This window comes from Callithrix jacchus, chromosome 9, assembly GCF_049354715.1.
Source record: "Callithrix jacchus isolate 240 chromosome 9, calJac240_pri, whole genome shotgun sequence".
Taxonomy (NCBI): Eukaryota; Metazoa; Chordata; class Mammalia; order Primates; family Cebidae; genus Callithrix; species Callithrix jacchus.
In genome coordinates, this window is record NC_133510.1 from 72870851 (window position 1) to 72893511 (window position 22661).

Consider the following 22661-nt stretch of genomic DNA (forward strand, 5'->3'; position numbering starts at 1 on the left):
TTGAAAATGCTTTCAATAAACTCTGCCTGTTAGGTCTGTAATATCTTTAAATTTGTTTAAATTTAATATCTCTAAATTTTAAATACTTGGTATTCCATCTTAAAATTTGACCATTATAGCCTAAAGGTTTTCATTTTAATTTAATAATGGAAATATCCATCATGGAATCAGTTTGAAATCAGACAGATAAGGTAAAATATATTAACCACAGTTGCTAATGTAACTTGTTGGCTTAATCTTTAATACATAATGCCTATTGAGCTTCATAATTCTTTAAGTTGGATTGTGTGATAATTTGTGCTAATTCAGATTATAGAATTGATAAGAGGCTTTTAGAGCCTCTTGCTTTTTGGGCTTACATCAGGTATTTTTTGTTGTTTGCATTTTTTTTCTAATATACATAGTTACATTCTGCATTTCTATTCTTGATCTCGGGTGGGAAGTATCATGAAGAAATTATTTCACCATTCTTAAATTTTGAGACTCATGAAGTCAGTATAGCATTTTGAAAGTTTGATTAAAATGAGCTGCTATCTAGTTCTAGTCTTCAAATGTTGCTTCAAATTTTATAGTAGAAATATTGTGTAGTTTTAGGTCGTAGTTGATTTACCTTTGAGTCAGAGTTTTCGGTTTGTGAAATGGCAAGTCTGTTGATGCGTGAATTTTAAGTTCATTGCTTTCCCCAGATTTTAATAAGGTTAGAATAACTTTATGTGTTTGCTTTTTTTTTAATGTAAGTATAATAAAGACAAATTGGAAAATTATTTCTAAACTTTTTTTTATGAACAAAATAAATTTTTAGTTTTTTATACTTAATTGAAGGGTTTTATTTTAAATATCCTGTAATTTCCAGTGATTTAGAGATACAGTAATTGCCCTCTTTTTTTAAGTTAAAAACAATACACAACATTTCAGTGTCAAATGTTTGTTAGTAGTCTCTTCACTTACACACAGAAAATCTGTCTGTAGTTTTGTACTCATCAGTTAGAAACTACAGTACATTATTTTTCTTCAAGCTGTAGTTTATGTAGAGGAAAAAGTTGGCATATTTGTGTTGATGTTGATTCATATATATTGGGTATTTTATTTGTATATTAAAATATATTTGAACAGTAATTTGAGATGAAAAGGGAAAGATATCATCTAAATTCTCAAATTTGTTTTTATAGGAGTTCCATCTGGAATATGACAAATTAGAAGAACGGCCTCACCTGCCATCCACCTTCAACTACAACCCTGCTCAGCAAGCCTTCTAAAACAAAAGACTTCCCTTTTCTTGGGGTATGGCTGTCTCAGCACAATACTCAACATAACTGCAGAACTGATGTGGCTCAGGCACCCTGGTTTTAATTCCTTGAGGATCTGGCAATTGGCTTAAGCAAAGGGTCACCATTTGAGGTCCTGCCTTACTAATTATGTGCTGCCCAACAACTAAATTTGTAATTTGTTTTTCTCTAGTTTGAGCAGGGTCTGAATTTTTTTCATTTATTTCCTTTTTTGCCAGCAGACAGACTTGAGTTTGTAAAGACAAGCAAATACACTGACAGAAGTTTACCATATAGTTTCTAAAATGTAAAAAGGAAAACCCACAAAAGACTCAACACAATTAGACCACAAAATTTGCATTGTTCATTGTAGCACTATTGGTAATAAAATAACAAATGTTTGTGCATTTTTATGTGAAGATCCTTCTCGTATTTCATTTGGAAAGATGAGTAAGGTCTGCTTCCTTCATTTTACTTCCCCTTCTGTTTTTGAAAGGCAGTTTCGCCAAGCTTAATGCAAGAATATCTGACTGTTTAGAAGAAAGATATTGCCACAATCTCTGGATGGTTTTCCAGGGTTGTGTTATTACTGAGCTTCATCTTTCCAGAATGAGCAAAACACTGTCCAGTCTTTGTTACGATTTTGTAATAAATGTGTACATTTTTTTTAAATTTTTGGACATCACATGAATAAAGGTATGTATGTACGAATGTGTATATATTATATATATGACATCTATTTTGGAAAATGTTTGCCCTGCTGTACCTCATTTTTAGGAGGTGTGCATGGATGCAATATATGAAAATGGGACATTCTGGAACTGCTGGTCAGGGGACTTTGTCGCCTTGTGCACTAAAAGGGCCAGATTTTCAGCAGCCAAGGACATCCATACCCAAGTGAATGTGATGGGACTTAAAGAAGTGAACTGAGACAATTCACTCTGGCTGTTTGAACAGCAGCGTTTCATAGGAAGAGAAAAAAAGATCAATCTTGTATTTTCTGACCACATAAAGGCTTCTTCTCTTTGTAATAAAGTAGAAAAGCTCTCCTCACTGCAGTGTTGGCTTTGATTTGAAATTGTGAAGTTATTTCTTCAACATGAAAACTACCGAAAACAACTGAAGTTTTACAGATATCAAACTGAGGTGTGACTCAAATGTCTTTTCTAGCTTCCAACAAGTAATATAATGGAAATATAATGAATCGTTTCACTTGTAGGTTAAAAACGTAGACAGTATTAATCAGAGAAAATATTTTTTAAATGGATTGTGGCAGCATTAGAAATAAAACATCCTGAATATTCTTTGAACCCAACCATAGTACTTCTGTGAAAAATTTAGGAGAAATTTCTTGATAGACCTTTGAGATTTATCTTTAAGAAGTAATGTGCAAATTAAGGTAAGCAGTAAGATGGGAATGGGTAGACTTTATTAAAGCTTGCTGGCCTATGTATCTCATATTTACAAATTGACAGATTCTTTTCCCATCTTAATACAAATACTGTATTTTAAAAATCTGAAGATTGAAGCTACCACAGCAGAAATAGAGAGTAGAAAAAAAAGCAATGCATTTTTAACCTATTTTTCTATGAAGAGTAAAAGTCTGTTGACATTAACCAAATCATATGAAAATGAATCATTTATGACATTGCTGTGCTTGTTTATCAGGAATATAAAGTGGCTTAAAATTTGTTTTTCTATGCATTTTGAGATATGAGAAACTGACATTTAAAAAAAAAACCAGCATTTCCTATCTTTCAGAATTAAACCAAAGCATCTCTTCAGTAGGAAAGATAGCACTATGTAATTATTTTACCTATTGTGCAAAAACCCTCAGAGAACACTATACCTTACTTGACATAAACCAGAATCAAATCATAGAAATCACTCTAAAAAAAAGATTACATTTTTGTTCTAGTAATTCACTTTGTAAAATGAAATATAGCTTTTCCTACATAACCACAAAAAACAAATGGGAAGGAAAATATGGAAGGGGACCTTTATTCCGATAAATAGAAACAATACAGGTTGAAGTCTCAGATGAAGTATGATCATGGCTGGTACTGATGAACAACTCAGAAAAATAAGATAGCTCATATCAAGTGGTTTGTTATCTTGGCTCTTAATTTTTTCTCTTTTTTTTGTTAACTGCCATATACAGAGTTTTAAATGCACACTTTCCATTTTTGTGAGTTCTTTTTATCCTGAATCATCAAAATGAAGAAACTCTTGCATGTTAATCAGCTTTTTAGAACTTGTTAATATCAGAAATTACCATGCTATGGACTTCAAAATACAAGTCACTCTATTTGAAATATTTAAAACACTACTTTAAACTTTTAAAATAGAACACAGTTATAATAGTCCTTGATTTTATAACTTGTGGTTATACATGTACAGAGACTGACAACCCTCAATTATATTTCACATTTTCTTTCAAAGCTTTAATTCTGTTAATTTCTCCCTATATAGCTAGTGAAATAGATGTGTACACTATGATAAATAAATTTTTTTAGATTAAACTATGATTGGCTTTCTGGGAATAAAAGTAGTTTAATTTCAAAGGGAAATCCTTTATTTGGTTTCAAATATAATTCTTTGGGTGGTACTATAATTTATATGCTAACGCTCTATTTTCAGAGACTTCACAAAGTTTTCTTTAGATATAATACATTTTAAGAACTGAAAGTTGATCTAAATTCTTAAAGTATATATAAAGCCAGCCACTTAACTAGTCTGTTTCTTTTTGACACTGAAATTGGGACATAGCAGGTGATTGATAAATACTAGTTGATTGATAAAAGTTGGTATTTCAATTTGAAAATAAAATGTATAAAACATTGGGCTTTGAGATAATTTACTCAGTTATGTTTTGCTATAAATTCATTTTCACAAGAATCTTTTTAAGCATTTTTAATAAATTCTAAATATTTCAAATTTTTCCACTCTACAGCCTCTCTAGTTGATGAATCATCTATTCACAAGCCATAGATCTTCCACTTTGTTATATCCATTGCTCATAAAATATGTGGCATCTGAGCATGGCTGTAAAGCAGGACTCATTTCATTTAACTTAGATTTAATAGCTCAATTTTGCAAAAAGTTGCAGGAAACCTAAATTGTGTGTGTGTGTGTGTGTGTGTGTGTAAACAGGATTGTATAGTGTTAACCATGGTTTGTCTATGTAGTTAATAAAGAAGATCTAGAAATACCTACTAACTAGGTTCCATTAAGATAGTTTTTGGAGAATGAGCTAAGCCAGGCATTGAGATGCCTGTACTTTGTAAAAGCTGGATCCTAGTGGCAGATCACAAGGCTGTCTTCTTGCCACTGGCATTACCAGTGACTTAGACTATACCATGAATACATGACAGATCTGGAAGATGAAGCAAATAAACACATTGAAGGTCAAAATTAGGACCTAAATCTAACCCAGTAGTTTGGTGTGTGGAGTTGAATCAAATAGAATACATTCAGTCAAGAAAATGACTTGGTTTTGCACTTTGGATGTTAATAAAGGATGGTGGCATATAACATTTGAGTGGTTCATATATTGATCAATAAGAATTGTGATCCTGTTGCCAGAAATATGAATGTAATCTTTAGACACATTAAGAAAAGTATAGCATTCAGAAAAAAAAATAGGAAGCCCACTGTATTGGAAGTAATCACGCATCTGAAATGTCATGTTCTGTTTGAATGCCGTATTATAAAAGCTGCCATGCCTGGGAAAGGCAGAAGAGGAGGGAGATGTAGCATGCCTTCTAGCTGCCCAGCAAATGCTGTGGTTTTATATACATTGTTGTGTCTTGTCTGAAGAATAGTATCATGAGGTGGGTTTTAGTATTCCCATTTTAGAGTAAATTTTAAATATACAAAACAACAAATAAAATTTTGGAAACATGGTATCTGTCTTCAAGTATCAAATTCAAGAGCTGTCGATGAAAAGCAATTAAGCTCATTCTTGTCACTTGAACAGAATTAGGACAAATAAGATTTCAGTGCAATCTTAAAAAGTAACTCAAGATTTTCAAATCAGTTGCTTTGTAAGACATTAGATTTAACTTCATAGAACATAACCTAGGAAAGACTGGCTGGACAGTGTTCTGTACATAAGGTAAGGAGTTGAATGTCCTAATGTTCCTGTGGCTCACTGAAAAAGTATTAAAGTGAGATAATTACTGTATTACAGCAAATATAATTGCCATCAATTGTGGTAAGGTACACCATTTTATGTACCACTAAGAAAAAGTTCACACTGTGACAAGCCACCAATTACAAAATATATCTATTATGTGAGGAAAGAACATGCATCTTAGAATTGAGATGTAGGGCTTGGAGAAGAGACAGCTAAGGAATAGCTAAGGGGAGGCATGACAGTTGTCAACAAATACAGGAAGAACCGGAACAGAGCAAGTCTCAAACCAACAGGGAGTAGTTGAATGAAACAGATTTTTTCTATATTAAGGCACTACAGAGTACTAGCTGCTTTATGAAGTAAAGATTCAGTCAATGTGCAAGCAGAGACTGACAATTATTGACAGGACTGCCTTTTTAAATAAAAAGTTGAATTTGATTACTTCCAGGCCTCTTCAGCCCTTTAAGGTGTTGATTCCCTTTTCTTGATTTGAAGTCAGAGACTATGTCATCAGAGCTAAAAGGTATATACTTAGAGCATTGACCTTTAAGTACATAAGACTGTGCTACTCTGTAAATCATGGATAAAATCACTACTGTATCTTTGGAAAGAAATTTAAATCAAAAAAATTACAAAAGGCAACTTCATTGAACTTACCTGTAGTGTTTTTTTTTGATGTTAGGAGCAGGAATGTGAAACATTAATAAAGCACAACAAATAGTAATTATATATATGTATGTATTCACCAGACCTAAATGTATATTTTAGTTACATATTTGAAAGAGGGAAAAGACAGTTTTTAAGTTTTGACATAAATGTTTAGCCTGAAATTATACATTGCATATGTGCAATCTCCTGTGTACAAGTAGTAAGTAGAATAAAATCTTTCTGATGAAGTCCCACTAAATCTTGGGATAATCCCTGTGTATTGAGGTCATTCATTTACTTTTTCCTATAATAGCCAATGTTCTAGGGCAGAAACCATGTTACTACAATAGTATTTGTTAGCAGGACAGGAGGAAAGCTGAATCCTTATATATAAACATAAAACAGCAAAAATGCTTTTATCTCAGTTATTTCCGGGTAATATTTCTGCTGATCTTAGATTTCTTCTTCAGTTAATATGGATAAAAACTGGTAATGGCACTTAGATGCTTATTAGTTATATGTGCATTAATTGAAAGTTTAAATCCAACCAGTTGTGTAAATACTGTGACAAGATTTTAGTGACGTGTCTTTATCATAAGAATTCAAGATTTATGGTGATTTTTAAACAGCCAGTCATTTCCATGTTTCTTGTACAGTTTTCTCTCATTTAAATGACTTCTTGAAAATGTCAAAATTCACAAGGTCATAATTGTCATAAGTTCCTATCTTGAAAATTCAAATTATTGCATAGTCAAAAAGCGTATGATAACCAGTTGACGTGTGCTAAAATACTTCAGTTATTACTTCTATATAGCAAAACCAATTTTTCCTTTTTGAGATTCATCTTAGTTTTCATTTCTAGACCCGAAAGGCCGTAACATACCACAAAAATGTTTTGACATCTTTCTTAGAGAAGATGAAATAAAAACTGGCTTTATACCAAAAGTGTTAGTTCTTTAAACAATAATTGAAGGCCCTAGCTGAGAAAAACAAATCTTTACTATGAATCAGAGCCGGTCTCTAATTTGTATGTGCTTCCTGAAATGTAATGTTTTTGTGATTTGCATTTATTTTTGGCCTAAGTGACATTTTGACCACATAATTTAATATTAAAACTTAAAATAAATGCCTTTTTCTTCCAGGCCAAACTATTTCCTAGTGCATAATGAAGATAATTTTGATGATAATACATGAGTTCTTCAAACATTTTGGAAGAAATGCTTCAAATTTCAAGGGTGATATCATGTCCACAAATTGCTGAGTCTGCTTGATTCTTTTTAGAGTCAGGCCTCTTGATACTAATTTATAATGAGAAAACTGTTTTAAATTAAACATTTATTCTTCAAAATTATACATCTGAATGAGAAAACATTACATGAGGGAATGATATAAATAGTTTCATCTTCTTATGTATAAAAATAAAGATTTGGGGCAGCCAGAATGTTTCAAAGCTACCTTTAAATATGTTACATACTGAACATTTATTTTAAGACGGAGTTTTAATTACCATATGCAACAGTGCATGAAAAATGGGCTGTCTTTGAGTTAATTATTTCCCCTCTTAACAGAAAGATATGTTTGTTTTTACTTTGAATGTTTTAAGTAATTTATTGTCTTCAAGTGGCTAATATTCTTCAAATACAACATGCTGTCCCATTGCATGAATTTTATCCAGTTTTTAAAAATGCAAGTCATGATACTCCTCTGCTCAAAAAGTTATTTCCAGATTTCCCTTTTTTATCTAAAGTTTTGTATAATTTTTTTCAGTTCACTTTAAATAATATAGATCTAAAAGTTGAATATTAGTTGACTTGTATGTCACTATTAGGACAGATTCTCTCTACATTTGCAATGACATTGTCAATGAACGACAAAATCCATTATCCTAGAAGTATTTGTAAACTGGATATCATCGAAAAGAAGATTCTCGAATGTTAAAGTGGGGCTTCCTTCCAACTCTGACTTACCTATTTTTCTTAGCATTTTGGACTAAGGATAAAAACTTAGCTTCCTAAATCATATCTAAAGAGAATACTGAGAAAACTGGAAGATGCGCATAACAAAAGGCCTAGGAGGGAGATAATGGCTGTCTTCTCATTTCTGAAATAGAGTCATTTGTAAGGCTTTATTCTTAAAAATATCTTTATCCTACATAACGCCAGAGGGCAGAATAAGGACCATTACATGGCTGATATGGCAAGGCAAATTTCAATCTGTGATTTATAATAAAGTACCACTTTATAATTTTTCAAAAGCTCCAGAAATCATTAGGAATTAATGATTTTTCCATCACTGGAAGTGTCCAAGCAAAGGCAAAAAAAAGTTACTATTATTAGAAGCTTACTATTATGAATGCTTTTGAGTCTGCAGAAGATAGGATTTCCTTTTACCCCGTAAAAATTGCACACCTAATTATTCCTTATATTTACTTCTACCTTGAATTTAGCTTGAATTTTTAACAAGCCACTAGAAACCTAGCTTAATCTTTCTGTTCCACATAAAACTATTACTACTACTTGCTAAGCATTCGAAGAGGCTATTTTCAACACAAATGTGATTCCGAGTAAAATTAAGCAGAGGGACCAGATTAAATTATCAGTTCCTTCAGCCTCTACTCACTGTCCCCTTCATAATCAGATTTCACAGTAGAGATTTTGATTAAGCCTAACTATATTTACATGTAAGTATATAAATACATTTTAAATCCATTTATAAATGCTTTTTGTGTTACCTGCACTTTATTTTTGTTAAATAACAAATTTCTTAGAAGTGACATAGTATAGCAGAAAAATTATTTACCTTATAATGTTTTAAGTAATTTATTATCTTCAAGTGGTTAATATTTCTTAAATATACAGTGCCATAATAAAATGCAAATATAAAAATCCCCTGGCCCTGTCACAATGTGTGCAGTCTTGCAAAAAATTACCTAATCTCTGAATGTTGTTCTCTCTTCTCATGGGAAGGTTAAATTAGGGCATTTATAAATAACCTAGCTTATATTAGGTGTTTCATTGACATAGGTCCATTTCTCTAAAGACAAACATTCTTCCTGTTGGCCATCATGCTAGACTAGACATCCTCTCCATATTTTGGGATTCTGCTAAAAGACCTTTTAACTTCACTAGGTAATGTTATATACCAATACCCAATTTTCTAAAGTCCATGGCAAAACAAAAATTGGGAATTAGATATTAGAATACTAAAACTATCTTCTAGACCAACCCTTTTATATGACAGGGAGCAAACTAATACTAACATCGATATGGTTTAAATGTGTCCCCCAAATTTAATGTGTTAGAACATATTTTCTCAGTTCATATTTTGATGGTATTTGGAGATGGGGCCTTTGGGAGGTAATTAGGATTAAATAAGATCATCAGGGTGTGGGGCCTAATGGGACTGGTGGCTTTCTATGCACAGTGGCCTGAGCTGATAGGCACTCTTGCTCTCTTGCTATGCAACTGCCTTCTGCCATGTTAAAGTACACAAGGACCTCTCCAGATACTACTGTCACCCTCTCGGACTTCCCAGCATCCAGAATTGTAAGAAGTCTCTTTATAAATTACCCAGTCTCAGGTAGTCAGTTATAGCAAAAAAATAGACTAAGAGGATTATTTACCTGATGTCAAATTATTTACTATTAAAGCTGGGACCAAAACCTCTTGGCTACTACATTTTAAATTCCAAAGCTAATTTCCCTTTTACTACATACCTGTGTATATCTCTCCCATAGAGAGTTGCTACAGTTAACATGAAATACTCACAATCGGTGAGATTTTGGGAACTTTAGCCAGCACTACCACTATGGTATTAAAAATTTGCTAACCTATCTAGAATGTAAATTTAATTTAATTTAATTTTTTTTGAGATGGAGTTTCGCTGTTGTTACCCAGACTGGAGTGTAATGGCACGGTCTAACTTTTTGATCCACCAGCCTCGGCCTCCCAAAGTGCTGGGATTATAGGCGTGAGCCACCGCTCCTGGACCTACAATGTAAATTTTTTTTTTGAGGCGGAGTTTCGCTCTTGTCACCAGGCTGGAGTGCAATGGCGCGATCTCGGCTCACAGCAACCTCCGCCTCCTGGGTTCAGGCAATTCTCCTGCCTCAGCCTCCTGAGTAGCTGGGATTACAGGCATGCGCCACCACGCCCAGCTAATTTTTTGTATCTTTAGTAGAGACGGGGTTTCACCATGTTGACCAGGATGGTCTCGATCTCTTGACCTCATGATCCACCCGCCTCGGCCTCCCGAAGTGCTGGGATTACAGGCTTGAGCCACCGCGCCCGGCCTAGAATGTAAATTTTAATGGAAAAATGTAAATTGATTATGTTTTGCTTTCCTCAATGGCAAACTTAAAGGCTAAACGCAAACATAAATTTGAACTTTTAAAAAACACATTAATTACTATTACAAGCAAAATGCAAAGTCTGGGAGCTTCTTGGTTAATGTTGAACTAGGCAATACTTAAAATCCCTTCCTGTTCTAATTCACTGTGATTAGAAATAGAAAGTAGTGGGCCGGCTGCGTTGGGCTCACGCCTGTACTACCAGCTCTTTGGGAAGCCTAGGTGGGCGGATCACGAGGTCAGGAGATCGAGACCATCCTGGCCAACATGGTGAAACCCGTTCTCTACTAAAAATACAAAAATTGGCTGGGCGCGGTGGCTCAAACCTGTAATCCCAGCACTTCGGGAGGCCGAGGCGGGTGGATCACGAGGTCAAGAGATGGAGACCATCCTGGTCAACATGGTGAAACCCCGTCTCTACTAAAAATACAAAAAATTAGCTGGGCACGGTGGCGCGTGCCTGTAATCCCAGCTACTCAGGAGGCTGTGGCAGGAGAATTGCCTGAACCCAGGAGGTGGAGGTTGCCGTGAGCCGAGATTGCGCCATTGCACTCCAGCCCGGGTAACAAGAGCGAAACTCCGTCTCAAAAAAAAAAAAAAAAAAAAAAAAAATACAAAAATTAGCTGGGCATGGTAATGCGTGCTTGTAATCCCAACTCTCAGGAGGCTGAGGCAGGAGAATCGCTAGAACCTGGGAGACGAAGATTGTAGTGAGCTGAGATCATGCCACTGCACTCCAGCCTGGCGACAGAGCAAGACTCTGTCTTAAACAAACAAAAAAAGTAAGTAGTTTTCTTAGTAATAATTATTTGCTTATTTTAATAGCCGAAGTTTATGGCCAGGAAAGAATAATCAGAAAAAATAGTGACCGCACAGGAAATGTATTTTGAATTTAAAATTCTGAGGCTAGTAACAAATATTTAACATTCATAATGGAACATAGCAAGGAAGTTAATTTCTTGGTATCGGCAAGCTGAACTCAATTTCCTGTGACATTAACAAAATCTATAATTATAGCTGCTGAATCAAGAAAATATAAAATTGTTTTATTTTGTTTGTTGAATCAATCATACTTTCATAATGTGTAGTATCTAAGTTAAAAAGGTCTAAAATCTAAAATGTAATTTTAAATGGAAAAGAAGGTGATTATACATTATTTTCCTCACCTATGTATCTTAGCTTTTCGAGTGTTTAGTAGCAGTTACCAAAAAAAGTCATGATGTGCCAATTTTTGAAAAAATTTTCCCACCTGCTCTAAATTCCCTTCTATTCCTCAAATACAAAAGCCTGCTTTATAATTCTTTTTAGAATCTTTTAATAAAAAGTTTATATACATATGATATTATATATTGCAACTTTAGCATCAGCCACAGGACTTTTTGAATATTGATCATGTGAACAAGTTATAAATAACAATGGCTTTAATGCCTTTGTTTAGATAGACATTAATTTTTGTTTAAATTGAACTTTATCAAGACCTGGCCATGATCCTACTGGAAAAACTGCAGACAATGATGTACATCGGATAAGTCAGTCTTGTTCTTAGTATTACATTGCTAATCTTAATTGGTGGAACAGTATTCAAAGAAAGGACAAGCTGCCTTTTCTGTGCTGCTTCCATCTTCCACAGGGATCAGAGATTCTAAGAGACCTCAAAGCTTAGCTGAGCTTTCCTGGGGTTCTTACTACTATTCTGACTTAGAAAGTGGTGACCCGTATTCTGAAACTGAGGGGCTGACATATCCAAACTTCCTTGGGAATGTAATAAAGCAACTCCGTTTCAAGTAAATAAAACTAATAAACGTTTCCAGTGTTTCCTAAAGAATAAACTAGAAATTGATTTAATTTGTGAAGTCTTGGTATGTTTCTTTCAATAAACATGTGAAGATAATGTGTTCAGAGAAAACAAGTTAAAAATGGGAAACAGGAGAAAAATATCTAAAGAACAGAAGACACAAGTTTCTTCAAATACTTTAAGAATAATTGCCAGGAAAGAAATTGGCTAAATGCAGAAATAAAAGAAAATGGATTTTAAAACTAAGGATTTCAGTTAAAATAAGGTGGAATTGTCTGATTTTCTTCCCTAAACTCACACCACTGTACTTCAATTTTGAGGCAGAGGTTTCCATTCACAGAACACTTTGAGCTGTGGAATCATTGAAAAATCAATCATATTCATTAAATTATTGATGGTCCCCCAACTGCTGTGCATTAAGGAGTTAATTCTGCCTCAAGTTTCGGTTCTTCATGATACGGAGCTACAATAATTGGATCTTGTTATTTGTTCTTTATTGCTTCAGATCTTAGACATGGCTTTAGCTTTCTTGGAAAAGATTATAACGATAGAAAAAAATATGTTTTCTATATTTTTTAATTTTTCCTGCAGTAGGAAAAAGATTCAGATAGAAGATTTGTGATTTTAGGTTATGCTATTTCAACTAGGAAACTCACCTTTCAAGTAATGTAATCACATTGTCTTTATGCTAACAAAAAAAGAATACAATTCCTACGTTTACATTTTAAAAAGAAAATCTCTCTCAAAACTTGAACGATACTAAAGAACGAAGCATCTTCATAATTAGGAAGTTTTTCAAACCCTACATCTTCTTAATTTATTGGGAAAAAGACAGGATCTTCCTGTAATTAATTTGCCCATTGCTTAGAAATACTTGTTACCTGTCGTAATGTAGTGCTTCAAAATAACGTATCAGAACTGCAGTCGAAAGGTACTCAATACCAGTTAAGTAACATTCGAAGTTCAGGAAAGAGAAGTCAAGAATCCCATGATTCCGTTTCCGTATTCATCAGGAACATAATTAAGAGTTTATTCATTTGAGATTTACAAACCAAAAAAAGATTTATGTATATGTATGTTTTATGTATAGTTTGCAAGGAAGTGAATATTATGATTTTATTCTTCGAAATGTAGATACAAATAGTTCTCCAGCTTGATTTTATGTAAAAGTGTAATTTGGGAAAAGGTAATTCTAACTTTAAAAAAGGTCGCGAAATAGAGGCTGAAGCATAGTTGGCGTAATTGGGGGTGGAGGGACCAGCGGCAAGAATTAAGAGCAGAACGCAGGTCTAGAAAGAGTACCTGTCCCGAAGCGGGTCGCCTTGAACAGCGCTCCTGGAAAGCTCATCTACATAAATCCTGGGGTGGGTCAGGGGTGGCAAGACTCCTAACGAGGGAAACGATAGAAACGATTTTGTTCTTAGGAGCTCCGAAACAAGGGCACTGTTCTGATGGGAAAAGTATTTCCTTCCAGGCTGCAAGCCTCTCCACCTATTTCCTTTGGTCTCTGCTTAGCCCCAGCCATGGGGGCAAATCAAGTTGGGGTCGAGCCGACTGCAGGAGACCTAAGTTGCCACAAGGGCTATCGAGGACCTAGACGGCAAGTTTCCTTAGTCCAGCCTCCTGCCCACAAGCACGTTGCCTCCACAGCAAACTCCACCTGACTCACCCTATTTAAATACAATCCAGCAGCCGTTCCGGCCAGAGTAAGGCCAGGGGGCGCGGGTCTTCGCCTAGACCGTTAGGAGGCCCGGGCCCGGGGGCCGGACGGTTACTGCGCTAGCTGTGGCCGCTGCGCTGGCTGCGTGGGCGCGGCTGGGTCACGCCTCCGGCACCGCCAAGCGCCAACCCGCCCGCGGCGTGGGAACCCTTGGGTCGTCCCCGAGGGCCTCCCAGCGCACGCTGCTAGCCCAAGGCTTTCACCTCGATCCGTCCCGTCCGGAGGCCCGTGTCCTCCCACACCGCCACCCATGTCCGCTTCCCGGGGTGCGCCCGGAGCCTGGCCGCTCTCCCTGCAGGTGACCAGTCCCCATTTGGAGTTCAAGATTCCCGCCGCTCCATTTGAACTCCACCCTCCCCTCTGATTATTATTATTTTTTAAACTCTAACTCCGGTTAAGCTATATTGATCTTAATCTTTCATCTCGGACGTCCCTTTAAGGGGATTGAGCGAAGATTCCGATTGCAAACCGCAGCTGTGGCCTGTGCCCGCCAGCCCCTCGCCCACGGGAGACGCCCCCGGGGGAGGCGGAGCTGAGCGGGGCGGGGCGCGAGGGCCCGGGTCGGCGGCGAGCGGGGCGGGGCGGAGCCTCCTCCTGCACTGGGGAGCCCCCGGGCTCGTCCCCACTCAGGCACTCCTACCCTTGGGGCAGCTGCCTGGCGAGTCCGCGGAGAAGCAGCCAGCGGGCGATGGAGACAGAGAGACACCCGACGAGAGGAGGCGGGGTGGGGGAGGCGGGGAGAGTGCGGGGGCGGAGGCTGGCAGGGGGCGCTGGAAGCTGGAGCGGTCCGTGCGCTCCCCGCGCCCGAGGGTGCCGGAGGCTCTGAAGCGGCCGCTGCACCGCGGGTCCCAGGCGGCGGCTGGGGGGCGGGGGGGCGCTGCCGCCGCCGGGGGCGTCGCCGGCCTCAGCCCCTTTGTTCTCGCGCGCTCCCCCTCGCCGCCCACTCCCCTGCTGTCGCGCGGCGGCGGCGGTGGCGGCTGCGGCTCCTCCCGCCCGAGGCAGTCGGGCTCGGCGCCGGGGGCGGGAGGGGGCGGGGGGAGCGCGCCAGCCGCGGAGAGTGGGGGGCGATGGCGAAGCTCCGGGTGGCTTACGAGTACACGGAAGCCGAGGACAAGAGCATCCGGCTCGGCTTGTTTCTCATCATCTCCGGCGTCGTGTCGCTCTTCATCTTCGGCTTCTGCTGGCTCAGTCCCGCGCTGCAGAATCTGCAAGCCACGGCGGCCAACTGCACGGTGCTGTCGGTGCAGCAGATCGGCGAGGTGTTCGAGTGCACCTTCACCTGTGGCGCCGACTGCAGGGGCACCTCGCAGTACCCCTGCGTCCAGGTCTACGTGAACAACTCCGAGTCCAACTCCAGGGCGCTGCTGCACAGCGACGAGCACCAGCTCCTGACCAACCCCAAGGTAAGAACGCCCCGTGCACCCAGGGGCTCCCCGCGAGGGAGGTTTGGGGGCAGCGTCGGTGTTAGACCTCGCGCAGGGAGGGTTCGGCGTGTGATCGCATTGCTAGGAGGTGACCAGGTGGCATAGGCTGTTCTCAAACCAGGAATGAATACATCAAGGAGCCTCAGGGCTCTGCTCTTTGAGGTGGGTTTACCCGCGACGACCAGTGGTACCCTGAGGCTCATTTGGACACCTGTGTTGCCTGGCGTCAGGTTTTGAGGCCTCGACCCAGTCCGGGTCCTGCGCCTACCGGACCGGCTTTGTAGAAGTGCAAGGAGCCCAGAAAGTTAACTTTTCCTGCATTTTAAGCCAGTGGTTAGCGGGGATCCACCCGCTCCAGCACACGGTCAAGGTCCGAGCTTCAGCTGGTCGCATCTGGAACTCGGCTGGAATGACCTTCCTTGAAAGGTCGAGGAGACCCTCTAAAGTTGTGAGAGAGAGTTCCTTAGCTTTTCGCTCTACACAGACATTTTTAACTTGAGGTTCAAAGATAAGCTTTTGTGGCTTCACAAACGACCTGGAATCAAATGTGAAATGTTGCTGGTCCTTTTTGAGAAAGAAGTACAGAGGGCTCCTAGTTTTCATGAAATAGATTCTCAAAAGAGTCTCCAGGGAGCCTAGTGTCCCTTTGTGTTTAGGGACAGCCAGAAATCGCCTGGAGAACAGTAAAACTTACTGAAAATAGAAAACCTTCAGTGAAATGTACCTAATATGACTTCTCTGACAACTTCTTTTGGTCTGGAAAGCAAGCAAGAAGAAAAAGAAAAAAAAAAAAAAAAAAAGATAAAACCTGGTTAGGACTCCGGGGATGGAGAGCAGAGAGAGGAAGTCTCAGAAAATTGTTCCCAATGGAGAAAAACAACTTATAAAAAGCAGTGTCCTTAGCCTGTGAACTAATTGAGCTTTGTAGTGCACCTGGTTCTGGTTCTCTTTTTTCCTTCCCTTGATCTTTTCTACTCTCCTTGTTGCTTAACTATCAAAGTAAAGGTATGTGTTTTTTAAAAAGTTACTGACATTTTTCATTTTTTTGAGGGATCAAGCAGAAAACTAGTCCAGAAGGGAATTAATCTTGTGTACACAGGAAAACTTTCTGTTAACTGTAACAAGATATATTTGTATTAATTCAACAAAAACATTCTATATTAATATTGTAATAGTATTTAAAACAAGCTTACCATCACTCTGCAATAAAACTTGTGATCTTACCTCCTGAACAGTAAATTCTTGAATTTAAGACAATTTTAAAACATTATTTTAAAAAATATGGATAACTCCTCTCAGAAAAAAAAAATGCTCCTGTTGACATATGAATATTTATTTACCTTAAAAATATCGATAATACATAAGCAGTTACTATAGGACTAAGGATATAGACTTTAGAGTATAATGTTAGAGATCTTGAAGAGGTGATAACGTTTCAAAGACAGATGTTGTAAGTTGATCCTCTTAATGCTCAGGAATTTAAAAAAGAAATCTCAGGGTTTTAGAAACATCACTTTGTTGTTTTTTTAGAATTTAAGTCAATAATGTCAAAGATAAGTACCAACCGGTAGTAATGATTTAGAAATTGTATGTTAGTTCATCATTTAGAAGTTGTTATAGTTGGAGAAACATTGCTAATTATTTTAAGATAGTGGTTCAAGCACTAATAAATTTCATATCTATATCTATATATACATAGATATGCACACATGCACACACATCAGTAAATGGCTAATATCAAAACATTAACAAATTATAATTTATTACGAAAAGCTGCTTCACAATTTTCAGGCAGTTTGAAGAATGATTTGGCAGAAAAAGTAAACTGAAATCATTGGGACATTGATTTTTTTAATTACTTTGAAGCAATTACAATGCTTTATGCATACTAAGATTTCTGCTCTCTCTTTTCTTTCTCTCTCTCTCTCCTGAAAATAATCATTTTTTTTCAGTGCCAGTTCAGATCTTGGCAACAGTTGTTTTGAAAATGTACCTGAACAAAATACATTTTATAAAGTAAAGTATGCAGGAACTGACAGAACTGGGGAAGGATATATTTATGTTACAGAAGTCATGGACAACATACTATCAGTTTAGTCAAGGTTTTCTCCGCCAAACCAATTTATATCTCTTTATCCAGATTATAATTATGTTGTAGCATTTATAGACTATAAGCTTGTTCTTTAGCATCACCTTTCTATTTTTGACCAAATAATGCTCAATTTGGAAATTCTTATAAGCAGTGGGATGGAAAAATTTAATGTAATAAAAATATTATGCCAGACTCACGTATATAAGCAGAATGTTTCCACAGTGTCCCTGAAATTAGACAATACCCATTGTCCATTCCTGTTGCATCTTGGCTGCCTAGATATATATATATATATATTTTTTTTTTTTTTTTGCCTTACTTTACCTCTTTATTGAGGCCTAGGTTTCCTCTCTGTTTCTTTGTAGAATGTCTAGATTCCCAACAGTATCTTGAATCCCAACCACCTTCAACCTTTCTTCATGACCCACCAACATAAGAAACCATTTAGGAAATCACTTCTTACAAAAATCGAGTAAGGACTTTTTCCTCTCCCTTGAGTTTGCAGCATTAATTACAGTAAGAGGCAGGAGAGGGAAAGAATATATTGCAAATATAGAATTTCTTAAGCCATAAACTGCTAAAGAAGATACTGTGAGTAAATTTGATCTTTGACTAATAATTTCTTTAAAGTATCTTGAGTTTCTACTAAATTTATTTCTATTTTGAATCATATCCTTATTGTCTAAAGCAATCACTATATCCAGTCTTGTAACAGATTATTCAAGCCAACAAATTAGCCACAGGGAGATGATCTCTGTGGATTAACCATAACAAAATCTAAATTTGGGGTCAGCTTCCTCTTGCTACTATTCCTGTCACCGCTCTATCTTTTTGTGACTCACAGTTCTATCTGCTAGGAGCTTTGGTTCTCACCTATGGCTGTACATTAGAGTCACCAGGGGAACTTTAAAAAGAAGTTCTTATTGCTGGGTCCAACCCTCCAAGATTCTGATTTGGTCTTGGGTGGGGCATGGGCATTGGTGTTTTTTAAAAGTTCTGCAATGATTCTAATATGAAGACAAGATTCAAAAACCACTGTCTTAGAAAATGTTCTCATCTGCTATGCAGGAAACACAACCTAAGAACCAAAAAGGATTCACTATGATTAATATTTGTGTTTTCAGGTTAAAAGATACTGTTGGTGCTACTGCATTTAGGGAGTTGGTATAAAAAGAGAGGGACTCAAGGAAATTCTAAAGGAAAATTATCATTTAAAATTATTGTATAAAGATTAGTATTTAATTAGTTTAAATGAAATAAACTTAATTCCAGACATTTGCATTTGTGTTGTTACATACATTGGATGACAAAAAGAGATGAATTTTTAAAACTGCCCTCTTGTTTTTGAGATAAGAGAGAGTGGGTGATTAGAGATAATGTGGTTATTTATTTATTTATTTATTTTGAGATGGAGCCTCTCTGTTCTGGAGTGCAGTGGCACGATCTCAGCTCACTGCAACTTCCACTTCCTGGGTTCAAGCGATTCCCCTGTGTCAGCCACCCAAGTAGCTTGGATTACAGGCGTGTGTTACCATGCCCAGCTAATTTTGTATTTTTAGTAGTGACAGGGTGTCACCATGGCCAGGCTGTTCTTGAACTCCTGACCTCAAGTGATCCACCTGTCCCAGCCTCCCAAAGTGCTGGGGATACAGGCATGAGCCACCACACCTGGCCTATATGTTTATTTTTATTTTGAGTTTTTTTTCCTTCCTCTAATAATAAAAACCTAGAAACAAAAGATAAAAAGTCTCCTTCTAAGAAACCACTACTCGGAAAGTGAGAGAAATGCATTAAGGAGAAGAAAAACTTAGGTGGGACTGAACAAGGCTGTAGGCTTTAGGCTTTAAGTATATCTGCTGAAGCTGGATTTACCTAACTGCAGGGCATCATGGCTGGCAGTCACCTTGGTGCTGTCCACATCCACTCGTGTACCCTGTCCCAGTGCACTGTCTGTAGAGGCAGTGTGGCCTGCCTGGAGTTGTTTCTGAACTCCTTCCTGGAACATTCAGTTGATGCATTTTGCACTCCAGAGACATCCATCATATCAGAACTGCATGATGAGAGGCTAAGCAGAATTGTGATGACTTCTTTGTAGCCTTTATTTCTCTTGAAAAAGTGGCTTTTCGTGGTTATTTTTCCTTTGGAGATTATGTTATAAAATATTAGATATGTACATAAAATTCAATTTAGGAAATCCTTTTTTCAGCATCTATTATAATGATCAAAGAACTTGGCAAGAAACAAGAGGGCATACAAAGATGAATTTGTTCATTTAACAAATATTCATTAAATGCCTATCCTGAGCTATGTGTGCATCCAGGTGCTGAGACTAGAATAAGATCGAAACAGAATTTCTGCACTCATGGAACTTGTATTCTGCTGGGAAGTAACCGATAAGAAATAAATGTATAATGTCATATCGTGTAATGATAGGTAGATAAAGAAAATTCAGGCAGGGTAAGAGTATGGACAGTGACAGAAATAAGTGAAAGGCTCTTTTGGACAGAGTGGTCAGGGAGGCTGCTCTGATAGTCTCGTTTGCACAGAGACCCAAAGAACATGAGGGGATGAGCAGAGGTAGAAAGAATGTAAGTAATGAATCATGTGGCTGTCTGGAGACAGTGTTCACCAGCTGAGGAAACAGCAAATGCAAAGGCCCTGAGACAAGTGTCTGTGTGAGGAACTGTGAGGGCGAAAGTGAGGTTGGACCACAGTGAACAAGGTGGACGGTGGGAAATGAGGTTAGGGTCTTAAAGAACATGACAGGCACTTTGGATTTTATTCCAAGCATGATGGGAAGCTATGTGACATTGAGTGGGGCTGAAATATCATCAGACTGAGACTTTTAAAAAATGCAAATGATCCCTGTCGCTGCTGAGTTGAAAATAAAATTTATGTGTATGCGTATATGTGCACATGCACACATGTTGACTTGTGCAGAGTGAGAGGTGCAGAGGCAAGATGGGAAACAGAAAGTCCAGTAGGACAGGCGAAAGAAGGTGTCGGCTTAGAGTAAGTAGCATTGGTAAAATTTACCGATGAATTGGATATGGGGAATGAGGGAAAGAGAAGTTGAGGATGGCTCCAAAGTTTGTGTCAAGCACAACTGGGCGAATGTAAGTAATGAAGTGCTTTTAGTGCTTTTAGTAATGGGGAAAATAAAGGAACAGTAGTTTGGAGGCATGTGGATGAAAATCAATGGTTCAGTTTTGCATATGACTAACATACATTAAAAATGAGGATGAATCCATGAGTCTGTTGTCAAGGAAATTATTACCTAGCAGAGGAGATAAGAACACAAATAACTATCAAACAAGGCAGAACATCAAGTTCTAGAGACAGGTACAAACATTATGATATGAACATCCAGAGGAAAAGACAGGGAATGCTTCATGGAGAAAGAAGCATTTGCTATGAGTGAGGATGAACAGAGTTTCATCTTGGTGGTGAGGAAAGGTGGGGTGGAATGAAGAGAGAATCAAAGAAGATAAAGTGCAAGAAACAAAGCTATGAGCTGTATGAGGGTAGGGTGTGTTGGAGGATCTGCAGATGGACTGGTGTGCCTGGAACACAGGGCACATAGAGTAAGGTCTTGGGGGTAAAGCAGGAGAGTAAATTGGGGTCCATGGTGTAGAAGACCCAGACAGCCAGGATGGGTTTGGTAGACACTGGGAAGCCATGGTAGGAAGAATAATGTCTCCCCTCAACAACATCCACATCCTAACCCTCAAAAACGATAATTGTCTTGTGTCACAAAGGAAAGAGAAATTAAAGATGGAGTTAAGGTTACCAATCAGTTGATATTAAAATAGGGAGATTATCCTTAATTATCCAGAAAATCTCAGTAAATACAAGGTACTTAAAGTAAAAGACAGAGGCAGAAGGTCTCGGTGATGGAATGTGAGAAAGATCCAACCAGCCATTGCTAGCTTTGAATACAGAAGCAGGCCATGAGCCAAAAAAAAAAAGCATTCAGACTCTTTCTCCAAGGAAGTGGTAAAAGGCAAGAAAATGGATTTTTCGCTAGGCCTTCTGGGATGATGATCACATCAGGGTCACCACCTGAGACGTTGATCAGCACTTGGTGGATGTCGGTCCTGCAAACCGTGACTCCACAATGGATGAATAAATATACTCAAACACAGACTACAGTGAACGAGTGGACTAGGGGGTCATGCACTTCCCACAAAGCAAGATTGCAGCTATACGACCCTCCACTAACTGTTCTTCCTCGCTTTTATTCAGTATAGATTTAATAACAGAGGTTCTAAGTCAACAGGCTTGTGAATAATTAACATGGTTAAAAGAGTGTTTTTATGAATGACAAAAGGTTTGGTTCTGAGGCCCAGAGAAACACCATTAGTGGGTAATCTCCCTGGTGATCTCTCCCTAAGAGGACCATCCAGCACAAAGTTACATGAGTAAACTAAACAAGCTTGTTAAAGTAGAGACAAAGGAATGGGGGGTGAACAGACTTAACTGGGGAAGCTTCTGTTATCCCTAATCTTTACCCTGTGACATAATTCTTTAAGTTAAGAACCGGCTGCCTTCAGCCAGTTCCATTATTATAAGTTATGAAAACCTTTTGGCCTTCCAAAAGGTTTGAGACTATATCTTATAACTTTCCCTAATATTTCCCTTAATATTTTGCCAACTACCCTGAGTGAATCCCAGCAGCTTTCAGATTGCAGCCTGGCGTCTTGGTTTTAGCCCAGTAAGTTACCTTCTAGACTTCTGACTTCCAGAATTGTAAGATAATAAATTTGGGCCATTTTAAGCCACTAAGTTTGTATTAAAGCGGCAATAGGAAATTAATACAGAAGTCAAGGAAGGTTTTTGAGTAAGTGACAATTATGATTAGATATTTAAAGGTGTGGTCAGAATGTCCCTTTAGAAACAATCTAATTTGGGCCGGTATGGTGGCTCTTACTATAATCCCAGCCACTCGAAAGGTTGAGGCCTGTACAACTTAGTAAGATCCCATCTCTTAAAAAAATATAAAGGAAATTGGCTGGTCATTGTGGTGCACACCTGTAGTCCCAGCTACTCTGGAGGCTGAGGAGGGAGGATTGCTTGAGCCTAGGAGAAAAAGACTGCAGTGAGCTAAATTTATTTTAAGTATATGCTTTAGCACTTAGGCCTGGGTGACAGAGCAAGACTCCGTTTCTAAAACAAAAACAATCTAAACTGCAGGATGCTAGACTCTATCTGTTTGAGATTACTTATCATGA

At 38.0% G+C, this 22661-nt stretch overlaps 2 protein-coding genes across 19 annotated transcripts in view; both read left to right on the plus strand.

Moving 5' to 3' along the window:
- Positions 1–2318, plus strand: part of CNOT2 (CCR4-NOT transcription complex subunit 2) — a 105601-nt gene extending 103283 nt beyond the window's left edge. For all 18 annotated transcript variants that reach the window (XM_078336867.1, XM_078336861.1, XM_078336866.1 and 15 more), the window contains one exon: positions 1170–2318. In XM_078336867.1, coding sequence (XP_078192993.1) covers positions 1170–1256 — 87 coding nt within the window. In that variant the 3' untranslated portion in view covers positions 1257–2318. The remainder of the gene's footprint in view (positions 1–1169) is intronic.
- A 12526-nt stretch (positions 2319–14844) lies between these two features.
- The window catches only part of KCNMB4 (potassium calcium-activated channel subfamily M regulatory beta subunit 4), a 75054-nt gene continuing 67237 nt past the window's right edge, over positions 14845–22661 (plus strand). Inside the window, exon 1 of the mRNA XM_009004211.4 lies at positions 14845–15317. Within this exon, the coding sequence (XP_009002459.2) occupies positions 14982–15317 (336 nt within the window). The 5' untranslated portion in view covers positions 14845–14981. The remainder of the gene's footprint in view (positions 15318–22661) is intronic.